The following is a 12,535-nucleotide window of genomic DNA, read 5'->3' on the forward strand; positions in this document are numbered from 1 at the left end:
ACAGAGAGAGAGAGTACACTAGATGTATTCTCTACTGCACTGTACTGCAATCTGTGTGTGATTATTCCATACATAGGGCGAGTGCAGTTTACCAGTAACTCACATTGTGGTTAATGGGTGGAAAATCACACTTTGAATTTGACTAATCATACAGGCGAGAGACAATGAAGCAGATTTTTTACACCCCAGAAGATATTACATGTTTGTCCTCAATACATGTCTCCACTGCTAATAAGACTCCAATCTGCTCATGCATGACCTTCTACCACTACACTGCAGTAACTAGAGAACACACAAAACCAGACTTCAGTAGACAGCCTCAATTTACACAAGAAGCAATCTCGTCCTTGCCAAGTTCAGAATAATTTCTTCCACCTTCAACTCCATCTCCGCTCTCTTCCACACCTCCATTTCTGTCCTCTGTCTTGGTCTGTCTCTCTCTCTCCTCTTCTACTAGAGATCCCCCATTGCCCCTCCATCAATACCAGGGCCAATAGTTGGAATCAACACAGGAGCTCGGCTGAATTAACCCTAATGCCTAGTAATACCAGCTATGTATTATGTGCAATTAGCTTATCCCTTAACTAATGATGGGCACCAGAAGGGCAGGGAGGGCCAGTGAGGGGAGGGGAGGCTGAGACTAGAGGCTACTGATGGGACACACACACACTTTCAATCAGAAAAACACAATCATCACACAAACATACAAAAATTAAGAAGAAAAAAAACTTTTACACACACATACACACTGGTGATGAGTGGCAAGAAAGTCTTACCTCCCAATCATGGTAGAATGTTGCTGGACAGCAGCCTCGAGAAGCCGCTCCAGAATGGTCCACTCCCCCATGGTCATCGAAAGACAGGTTCAGCCTACAGAGGAACAGGGGCTCCGGGGCTCTCCCCCTCTTCCTTCCCCTCCTCCTCCCCCTCCTCTTGGGCTCAGCGCTCCTGACAGTCCCCAGCCGGGGGGGGCGCATCCACCCCCGTCCTGCACCAGCTTCTCCTGACCCCTACTCGTTGACCTGGCCGATGGTTCTCTGTGGGAGTGAACGTGTGTGTCCTCCCTCGGTCCGGTCCTGTTCTTCTCTTCCTGGCAGAGGAGCGGTGCCGTCTCTCTCTCTCTCTCTCTCCCTCCCTCCGCAGTGAAGCTTGTCCTCCCCGTGCCGCACCACTCAGATCTATGCTATAGCTCACTGTATCTGACAGCCATGATCTCGCTCTCTCTCTCTCCCTCCTCCTTTATATCTCCCTCCTCCCCCTTTTTCTCCCCCTCACTCTCTCTATTCCCTGCCCTCTCTCTCTCTGTCCTCCACCCTACACCCAGGTCTCTCCTGGTACCTCAGATGCACTCCTTCCCATCGGTGCGAAGCTCTTGTCCTTGCACTGTGTTCAGTACCTTCCCTGTAACCTTCCTCCTCAAACCCAGCACACTGTACCCAGCTGACCCTTCTTCTGCTCACCTCCATGCAGAGCCGTAGACACACTCACACACAAAAACTCGATGACCGACTGTCACGGCCCAGGATCCTAGCTGCATTTACGACACTAGACTGTAAAGACACATTTGCACATAAAGCTCCTGCCATGCACAGTATTGCTTACTGAATTTCCTTGTCATGAGAAACGGTGGCTCCTCCCCCAATCACTACAAGAAACTGTAAAAAGCCCGCCGGCACATACACATACACACTGACACACACACTCCCTCAGTAACAAATCAACTGCCTTGTTGCATACACTGAGGCAGTGGTGCTGCAGACCTGCTGTCCTGTATCGTCCCTCTGGCTAATTTCAGCAGAGTCCTCCGCCTGGAGTCATGTCTGCCGCAGAGAGCAGGGATGAGTGGCTATCCTCCTGTAAAACTATTTCTGGACTCCATCATCTCGCTCCTCTCCTTTCACTCTCTCACTAGCTCTGCTCTTTTTCTCTCCTCGCTTCCTCCTTCCCCCTCTCCTTGTGTTTGTGTGTTGAGCTTAGTCTCTCTGTGATTACTTATTTCTCTCTAGGTCTCACTCCTTGTTCCTCACTATACTTTCTGCGCTCTCGCTCGCTCTCTGGTTCGCTCTATCAATGTCACACTCCGTAAGCATGCCACACTCCCCCCCCATACCTGCTCACTCTCTTTCCCTCTCTCTACCCTCTTTCCTTCTCTAGTAAATGTGCTTGGATTGCTACTTCACTTGTGCTTGCAAGAATTCCTCCCTCCCTTGTGCCGTTCTCTCCTCCTGTACTATTGGAATAAGCAATTCTACCGCCACCTCTCCTTCCCTGCTTTTTTTGGCAATCCTCTGTCTCAGTGTGGAGTCTTGGCAGAGCTATCTTTCTCTCTCACTGTCGCTCTGTCTCTAATCACCCTCTTGTACACATGGTCGCTCTCTTTTTTTTCTCACTCTCGTTCTTTCTGTTACACATCACCCGGCTCTGGCTTTTGTTGAGAGGATTACAGGAGAGAATCATGGTTCTGCACCTCCTCCCTACCCCCCTACACCTATTTATCTCTGCCCTCACCTTCTCACCCTCTCCTCTTACTGTATTTTCCTCCCCCTCCTCCTCATTCACTTTATCACATTCTGTCCATTTCCCCTTCTCCATTCCACCCTCTTCTCTCTCTGGTGAGATGAGCACAGTACAGTATTCTGCCGTGACATTGAAATCTGCATTCATTAGATTAATATTATGGCGGTGTGAGACTGGCTTGGCACCTAAAACCCTCACAAACTTTTACAGATGCACAATTGAGAGCATCCTGTCGGGCTGTATCACCACCTGGTACGGCAACTGCACCGCCCGCAACCGCAGGGCTCTCCAGAGGGTGGTGCAGTCTGCTGAACGCATTACCGGGGGCAAACTACCCGCCCTACAAGACACCTACAGCACCCAATGTCACAGGAAGGCCAAAAAGATCATCAAGGACATCAACCACCCGAGCCACTGCCTGTTCACCCCCCATTCATCCAGAAGGTGAGGTCAGTACAGGTGCATTAAAGCTGGGAACGAGAGAATGAAAAACAGCTTCTATCTCAAGGCCGTTAGACTGTTAAATAGCCATCACTAGCACATTAGAGGCTGCTGCTGCCTATTGAAATCACTGGCCACTTTAAGAAATGGAACACTAGTCACTTTAATAATGTTTACATATCTTGCACTACTCATCTCATATGTATATACTGTATTCTATTCTATAATATTCTACCGTATCTTAGTCCATGCCGCTCTGTCATTGCTTGTCCATATATGTAATATTCTTAAATTCCATTCCTTACTAGATTTACATTTACATTTTTAGTCATTTAGCAGACGCTCTTATCCACTGGCCCCCCGTGGGAATCGAACCCACAACCCTGGCGTTGCAAACGCTATGCTCTACCAACTGAGCTACATCCCTGCCGGCCATTCCCTCCCCTACCCTGGATGACGCTGGGCCAATTGTGCGTCGCCCCATGGGTCTGTATTGGGTATATGTTGTGAAATGGTTAGATATTACTTGTTAGATATTACTGCACTGACAGAGCTAGAAGCACAAGCATTTCACTACACCCGCAATAACATCTGCTAAACATGTGTATGTGACAAATAAAATTTGATTTATATACTGTAGGCTACCCCCACCCATCCACCCACAGACACACACACACACACAAACACACTCTACCACACCTGTGTATAGCCAACAGTAACAGCATCAAGGGGAAGACAGGGCAGACAGAGATATGGATTCTTGGGCCATAAGGTGAAAGAGAGGGATGTAAGAGTTAGGGAGAGAGGGAGGGAGGAGTGGGGGTTGGGGTTCAGGTTGCGTGCAGGTTTGTGAGAGGTGAGTAGGACACGTGCATGTGTGATGTCATGGTAACAGTGCATGCATTGTTATTGCATTCCCTTTTATAAAACCAGCCACGGCTTCAGCAGGCAACCAGGCTAGAGGGAGCAAGTTCAGAACCACAGCCCTTACACAGCAACATCTGCAGTGACTCAAGGATTGACTTATCTAGCTCTTTGTACATGTGTATGTGTTTGTGTGTGAGAGCAGATAGGGAGGGAGGGAGCATTGTGTGTTCAGCATATTGGGCGAGGGGGCTTAGGGTCTCATCCTCATCCAGGACACATGGTTTATCAGTCCTGTGGTAGGCAGACAGAACGCAACAGCTCTGACTGAGGTGCATCAGTGGAATATGTTTGGGCCTGGGTTAGTAGTTAGTGACAGAGAGAGGTTCTGGAGAGCTGTTGTCAGCTGGCTGGGGCTAGGAATGAATGAGCATAAAGCTCTATGGCGCATGAGAGAGAGACGCAGGTGTGTTATCAGTGACCTGGAACAGCCAGCTTAAACACAGACACATACGCATACACACACAGGCACAAGCAAACAATGAAATACACACACAATATTATTCATACAGCAATGCATTTATGAATTGCATTAATGAATTAACAGGAAAATGACATCTTAGATTAACGGATATTCCAAAAAGACTATTTTAAAGCTGGAATTCTTATGATTTTCTTGTCACAAAGATGCTGATCATTAATAATAGATGTTGCTATTCCCTTGTCATAATCCTGTATTGATAATCCATATTTTGGGCTTCAAGCTTGAATGTTGATTATGAATCAAATAGGATGAAAAGAACTCGGACATTTAATAACCCAAAGTGTGAAGTCAGGGAGTGATATCCAGCTACCCCTACAGTACTCTAGAGAACACTGTTCACGACCTCAATGTAGGCAATGTCATGAATAGAATAGGGGTCACTTAACAAAAATAATAATGATTGTGTATGAACTACGTAGGTCAATGTGTCTCTGAAGGGAGGGGGGATGCAAGGATTGGTGTGCAGCAGACCTCAGGGGTGTGTAGGTAATGTTAATCAGGGAGCAGACTCCTCTAAACACTATCGTTCTCCTGTGGATTTTTCTGCACATGGGCCCCTGTCCAGTCTTTGGAGAGGCTGCCATCTAGTGGCTGTACAGGCTCTCAGCAGGACAGTAAAGGGATGAGCTCCAGTTGATTAATACATCAGTATCAACTCAGCTACCCTTTCAACTTTAGGTGAGTTAAACCAAACCCAATAAGAAAATGCCAAGTAAAATAAACTGTGATAGCTGGGAGGCTGTAATCACCAACTGATATGAGAGCAGACAAATGGTGGTCTTGTAGCTTACTGGACATTGAGGTTGTCAGAAAGTGGATGCAGTGTTGATGGTGAGTGGAGACAGGCAAGATTAGAGTATACATTCTGACATTACCCAGTAACTTCCCCTTGAAACAGGATGGAGCCTGCCCTGACATCTAATCCCTTGTTGGGGTGCCTTGTAAGGATCCGACGGCGAGCGAGTAAATTGCCTCTTCCATCAATCCTATTAGCCAATGTTCAATCATTTGAAAATAAGGTAGACGACCTAAGATTACGGTTATCCTTCTAACGGGACATTAAAAACTGTAATATCTTATCTTTCACCGAGTCGTGGCTGAACGATGACATTGATAACATACAGCTGGCGGGATATACGCTACATCGTCAGGATAGAACGGCTGACTTCGTTAAGACAAGGGGTGGCGGTCTGTGTATATTTGTAAACAACAGCTGGTGCAAAAAATCTAATACTAAGGAAGTCTCAAGGTTTTGCTCACCTGAGGTATAGTATCTCATGATAAGCTGTAGACCACACTATTTACCAAGAGATTTTTCTTCTATATTTTTCGTAGTTGTCTATATACCACCACAAACCAATGCTGGCACAAGACTGCACTCAATGAGCTGTATAAGGCCATAAGTAAATAGGAAAACGCTCATCCAGAGGCAGCGCTCCTAGTGGCCGGGGACTTTAATGCAGGGAAACATCAATCCGTTCTACCCAATTTCTACCAGCATGTTAAATGTGCAACCAGAAGAAGAAAAAAAAAAAAACTCTAGACCACCTTTACTCCACACACAGAGACGCATACAAAGCTCTCCCTCGCCCTCCATTTGGCAAATCTGACCATAACTCTATCCTCCTGATTCCTGCTTATAAGCAAAAACTAAGCGGGAAGCACCAGTGACTCGGTTAATAACAAAGTGGTCAGATGACGCAGATGCTAAGCTACAGGACTGTTTTGCTAGCACAGACTGGAATATGTTCTGGGATTCTTCAGAAAGCATTGAGGAGTACGCAACATCAGTCACTGGCTTCATCAATAAGTGCATCGATGACGTCGTCCCCACAGTGACCGTACGTACATACCCCAACCAGAAGCCATGGATTACAGGCAACATCCGCACTGAGCTAAAGGCTAGAGCTGCCGCTTTCAAGGAGCGGGACTCTAACCCGGATGTTTATAAGAAATCCCGCTTAGCCCTCCGACGAACCATCAAACAGGCAAAGAGTCAATACAGGACTAAGATTGAATCGTACTACACCGGCTCTGACACTCGTCGGATGTGGCAGGGCTTGAAAACTATTACAGACTACAAAGGGAAGCACAGCTGCGAGCTGCCCGGTGACACAAGCCTACCAGATGAGCTAAATTACTTCTATGCTCGCTTCGAGGCAAGCAACAATGAAGTATGCATGAGAGCACCAGCTGTTCCGGATGACTATGTGATCACGCTCTCCGTAGCCGATGTGAGTAAGACTTTTAAGCAGGTCAACATTCACAAGGCCGCAGGGCCAGACGGATTACCAAGACGTGTACGCCGAGCATGTGCTGACCAACGGGCAAGTGTCTTCACTGACATTTTCAACATGTCCCTGACTGAGTCTGTAATACCAACATGTTTCAAGCAGACCACCATAGTCCCTGTGCCCAAGGAGACTAAGATAACCTGCCTAAATGACTACCGACCTGTAGCACTCACGTCTGTAGCCATGAAGTGCTTTGATAGGCTGGTCATGGCTCACATCAACACCATTATCCCAGAAACCCTAGACCCACTCCAATTTGCATACCGCCCCAACAGATCCACAGATGATGCAATCTCTATTGCACTCCACACTGCCCTTTCCCACCTGGACATGAGGAACACCTACGTGAGAATGCTATTCATTGACTACAGCTCAGCGTTCAACACCATAGCGCCCTCAAAGCTCATCACTAAGCTAAGGATCCTGGGACTAAACACCTCCCTCTGCAACTGGATCCTGGACTTCCTGACGGGCCGCCCCAAGGTGGTAAGGGTAGGTAACAACACATCTGCCACGCTGATCCTCAACACGGGGGCCCCTCAGGGGTGCGTGCTCAGTTCCCTCCTGTACTCCCTGTTCACCCATGACTGCATGGCCAGGCACGACTCCAACACCATCATTAAGTTTGCCGACGACACAACAGTGGTAGGCCTGATCACCGACAACGATGAGACAGCCTATAGGGAGGAGGTCAGAGACCTGGCCGTGTGGTGCCAGGATAACAACCTCTCCCTCAACGTGATCAAGACAAAGGAGATGATTGTGGACTATAGGGGAAAAAAAGAGGACTGAGCACGCCCCCATTCTCATCGACAGGGCTGTAGTGGAACAGGTTGAGAGCTTCAAGTTCCTTGGTGTCCACATCACCAATGAATTATCATGGTCCAAACACACCAAGACAGTCGTGAAGAGGGCACGACAAAGCCTATTCCCCCTCAGGAGACTGAAAACATTTGGCATGGGTCCTCAGATCCTCAAAAAGTTCTACAGCTGCACCATCGAGAGCATCCTGACTGGGTGCATCACCGCCTGGTATGGCAACTGCTCGGCCAGGCGGTGTCAGAGGAAGGCCCTCAAAATTGTCAAAGACTCCAGCCACCCTAGTCATAGACTGTTCTCTCTGCTACCGCACGGCAAGCGGTACCGGAGCGCCAAGTCTAGGTCCAAAAGGCTTCTCAACAGCTTCTACCCCCAAGCCATAAGACTCCTGAACAGCTAATCATGGCTACCCGGACAATTTGCACTGTCCCCCCACCCCCACCCCGTCCCCCTTTTTTACTCTCCTGCTACTCTGTTGATTATTTATGCATAGTCACTTTAACTCTACCCACATGTACATATTACCGCAATTACCTCGACTAGCCGGTGCCCCTGCACATTGACTCTGCACCGGTACCCCCCTGTATATAGCCTCCCTACTGATATTTTACTGCTGCTCTTTAGTTATTTGCTTTTATTTTTTTTGCTTAACACTTTTTTTGTTTTACTTTGCATTGTTGGTTAAGGGCTTGTAAGTAAGCATTTCACTGTAATGTCTACACCTGTTGTATTCGGCGCATGTGGCAAATCAAATTTGATTTAATCATACCTGACAGAAGGCCAATACTTTGTCCTTCACCTTGTCTGAATTTACAGCACCAGAAAACACTCCCTCTAAGGACGACAGCTAGTTTTGGCCATGTGTCATAGACTGCTTAAACATTGCCCCATATGACCCAAATATGTTGTGGGGAAATGATTTACAGACTTAAAAAACATTCAATTAAAATATTTTCCACACTGACAAAACACCAAGTTCAAAGGAAATAACCAGACTAGTCCCTCTTTCCAGATTGTCTTGTCTAGCATTTATCAATTTATTATTCAACTATCAAAAAAATGACATTTCAGTTAGTAAATGCAGACCTTTCTTAGGGATGTTGATAAGACACTGATGAATTCTAGCAGTGCAAATTATGAGCTTCAGTGCACAGCGACGTGGCGGCGCATAGCAGTGACAGTTTATCTCTAACATCCAGTTAAAACCATTCCAAAGAAAAAAGGTTACGAACTAAGACACTACAAAAAGAAAGTGGACTTTCCTCCAGAAAAATACACACAAAAACATTGCACTGTTTTTTTCTTCAGTTAAATCAGCATTTTGGGGTGGAGTAGAGGGGTAGTGATGTCACCAGAAGAGCTGGGGGACATGTTCAAAAATCAGGTGGTTGACAAAATACTCTATTAGCCGTTTAGGGATCATCCCAACAACAATAGTATTAACAGTAATAAAAATGAAGAAACGATCTATTAGAAATAAATATTACAAGTCATTATTATAATTCTCATTAACAAAAGATCAAAACCAAACAAAAACAAGCAAAGAAAACAAAAAAACTCTAAAGTGTCGATACTATAACATTAAACCAAACCTAACAAAGCTAGGAAAACTCAAAACCATGGAAGCCCTCTACAATTAACACTTTTAAAAGGCATGTCACCATATATTATGAAGTTGGGTTTGTGTTGAATTTGATACTTTTTTCAACATACAAAAATCTTTTCAGAAACACTACTGTTCTCCAAAGCAATATATTTTCATCTATGATCATTGGACTCTTTAGAAAAAAGTAAAGACCTAACCAAGAGATAATAGAAAATGGCAGCCAAGGTGAAGATAGCATTTATTCATTTGTGAGGACAAGGGGACAAATTAAGGACGGTCGTGTAGTGCTAGTGAGACTGCCCTTGTGTTGTATTGTGTCATGTTATTGTGGTGAGACTAGTTCTTGTGGTTTCCCTACATTGTGTCGTCATGCCATGTTTCTGTGGAGTGACACAGTATGGCTGATCTGTGCTGGGACTGGCATTAGAAAGGGAGGTTGTTATGCTCAACTTTCACCTGTCACCCAGTGAGTGATATTGATTGGGGGCTGCTGAGCTGTAATAATCTATTCAGGACCCACTTATGGCAGAAACATTCCACTCAGTATCTATGGGTCTAGGTCCCTCACAGGCTGCCATCATAGATTAGTCCCCTGTAGCTCAGTTGGTAGAGCATGGCACTTGCAACGCCAGGGTTGTGGGTTCGTTTCCCACAGGGGGCCAGTATGAAAATGTATGCACTCACTAACTGTAAGTCGCTCTGGATAAGAGCGTCTGCTAAATGACTAAAACGTAAATGTAAAATTGTGCAACCAAACATTTCCGTATTACAGAAAAACAGGATACAGTCTTTGAAAAAACAACAACTATTGCCCAAGTAGAGTGAAAGTTCAACTGAAATAAAATAGCATTCACATCCATACTGTGCTTGTTAAGCTTAAGGTCATCTCAGTGAGAGAGCGGGTTACCACAACGACAAGGATGATGGACAGGTAGTGTTCTTCTCTTTCAGGCTGGGGAGAAGGAGTCAGGATTCAAGGGGTTCAGACAGAGCGGGAGAGCAGTGAAGCAGAGAGAAAAGGTACAGTATAGAGAGACATAGGGGGGATTGAATAAGCCAGGGTGAGAAGGATCAAGAACAACAAAGCGCAGGAGAGAGAGAAACAGAGTGATAAAGAGAGTCTTGAGTTAGCAGGAGCAGCCTCCTTCGCTGATGGGCTGTTCTGGGGGCTTCTCCAGCTTTATGTCAATCACTGGGGGAGGAGGGATTAAGGACCAACTCAAAGAGCTCAGACAGGAACACGAAGTATTTTCAAACACTTTGCATCTTCTCAATATGTTTCAATAAGTTTACAAGCTAGCCAATAGTTGTCTGTAAATGTTTGAATACAATCTGTATTGCCACTGAGTACAATCTACTATTGCCACTGAAAAACATGCATAGTCAGTCACACACGTGTTTCTGTGTAGAGTAAGGATACTGTCTTCTCTGCTCTTGTCCTGTGTGCTCTCCATGCCAGGGAGGGCAGCAGCCACACGTCGGAACAGCTGCAGGAGAGAGAACAGACCTTGTCTGTCAGAGTCAGAACACTCCAACCTTCCTGCCTTGACATCAGGCCTGCAGCTTTGTGTGCTCTCAGTCTTCTTAGCACATTGTCATTGGTAGGGCTGGCACAATTACCATGGAACTGACGGTTATGAATGAAGACTGTCATGAAAATAAAATAACTAAGAAATATATTTATTTGTCGAATGAACAGCTGGCTGAAGACGGGACGGCCGGGCATTTGCACGGTTGAGTCGGTTTCTGCTGTAACATGGACTCTACAACGTTGCTCCTTGCTGAAACAAGCAAGGTGTTGTAAAGTCTTAGGTTGCCTAGGCATCACACCCCTCCCTGCAGCCTAGGTTGAAGATGAAAAAAGACAAAAGGATTCTAATATCCCACAATGGGACAAGCTATGCTAGTTTATTTGCCACATGGAATAATAACTTGTCCTAACCTTTGTATTTTTTAGGGGGTAGATCAGCTTTAATATTTCAGATAGATTGTAACTTCCATCAATGTAATTGTCTGCATCACTTCCAATCCCCCATGTGTTTGTTTTCCTTGCATACATACATATATATACACATACACATATATACATATATATACACATATATATATACATACACATACACACACATATACATATGGGTATGTATATATGTATATGTTTATATATATGTATACATACACACATACACATATACATACAGTGGGGGAAAAAAGTATTTAGTCAGCCACCAATTGTGCAAGTTCTCCCACTTAAAAAGATGAGAGAGGCCTGTAATTTTCATCATAGGTACACGTCAACTATGACAGACAAATTGAGAAAAAGAATTCCAGAAAATCACCTTGTAGGATTTTTAATTAATTTATTTGCAAATTATGGTGGAAAATAAGTATTTGGTCAATAACAAAAGTTTCTCAATACTTTGTTATATACCCTTTGTTGGCAATGACACAGGTCAAACGTTTTCTGTAAGCCTTCACAAGGTTTTCACACACTGTTGCTGGTATTTTGGTCCATTCCTCCATGCAGCTCTCCTCTAGAGCAGTGATGTTTTGGGGCTGTCGCTGGGCAACACGGACTTTCAACTCCCTCCAAAGATTTTCTATGGGGTTGAGATCTGGAGACTGGCTAGGCCACTCCAGGACCTTGAAATGCTTCTTACGAAGCCACTCCTTCGTTGCCCGGGCGGTGTGTTTGGGATCATTGTCATGCTGAAAGACCCAGCCACGTTTCATCTTCAATGCCCTTGCTGATGGAAGGAGGTTTTCACTCAAAATCTCACGATACATGGCCCCATTCATTCTTTCCTTTACACGGATCAGTCGTCCAGAAAAACAGCCCCGAAGCATGGATGTTTCCACCCCCATGCTTCACAGTAGGTATGGTGTTCTTTGGATGCAACTCAGCATTCTTTGTCCTCCAAACACGACGAGTTGAGTTTTTACCAAAAAGTTATATTTTGGTTTCATCTGACCATATGACATTCTCCCAATCCTCTTCTGGATCATCCAAATGCACTCTAGCAAACTTCAGACGGGCCTGGACATGTACTGGCTTAAGCAGGGGGACACGTCTGGCACTGCAGGATTTGAGTCCCTGGCGGCGTAGTGTGTTACTGATGGTAGGCTTTGTTACTTTGGTCCCAGCTCTCTGCAGGTCATTCACTAGGTCCCACCGTGTGGTTCTGGGATTTTTGCTCACCGTTCTTGTGATCATTTTGACCCCACGGGGTGAGATCTTGCGTGGAGCCCCAGATCGAGGGAGATTATCAGTGGTCTTGTATGTCTTCCATTTCCTAATAATGGCTCCCACAGTTGATTTCTTCAAACCAAGCTGCTTACCTATTGCAGATTCAGTCTTCCCAGCCTGGTGCAGGTCTACAATTTTGTTTCTGGTGTCCTTTGACAGCTCTTTGGTCTTGGCCATAGTGGAGTTTGGAGTGTGACTGTTTG

General features: G+C 45.5%; 2 protein-coding genes across 5 annotated transcripts in view; both read right to left on the minus strand.

Moving 5' to 3' along the window:
• The window catches only part of LOC121573687 (gap junction delta-2 protein-like), a 30,721-nt gene extending 28,512 nt beyond the window's left edge, over nt 1-2,209 (minus strand). Inside the window, exon 1 of the mRNA XM_041885851.2 lies at nt 777-2,209. Coding sequence (XP_041741785.1) covers nt 777-853 — 77 coding nt within the window. The 5' untranslated portion in view covers nt 854-2,209. The remainder of the gene's footprint in view (nt 1-776) is intronic.
• A 7,544-nt stretch (nt 2,210-9,753) lies between these two features.
• LOC121573690 (ras-related protein Rab-6A) overlaps nt 9,754-12,535 on the minus strand; it is a 32,409-nt gene continuing 29,627 nt past the window's right edge. For 3 of the 4 annotated variants that reach the window (XM_041885858.1, XM_041885857.1, XM_041885856.1), the window contains exons 7-8: nt 10,506-10,572; nt 9,754-10,277 (exon numbers count right to left, since the gene is read on the minus strand). In XM_041885858.1, the coding sequence (XP_041741792.1) occupies nt 10,213-10,277; nt 10,506-10,572 (132 nt within the window). In that variant the 3' untranslated portion in view covers nt 9,754-10,212. Of the gene's footprint in view, nt 10,278-10,501; nt 10,573-12,535 lie in introns of those variants that run through there. The other variant, XM_041885859.2, reaches the window with a different exon arrangement.

The sequence above is a fragment of the Coregonus clupeaformis genome, chromosome 9 (genome assembly GCF_020615455.1).
Source record: "Coregonus clupeaformis isolate EN_2021a chromosome 9, ASM2061545v1, whole genome shotgun sequence".
NCBI classification, from domain to species: domain Eukaryota; kingdom Metazoa; phylum Chordata; class Actinopteri; order Salmoniformes; family Salmonidae; genus Coregonus; species Coregonus clupeaformis.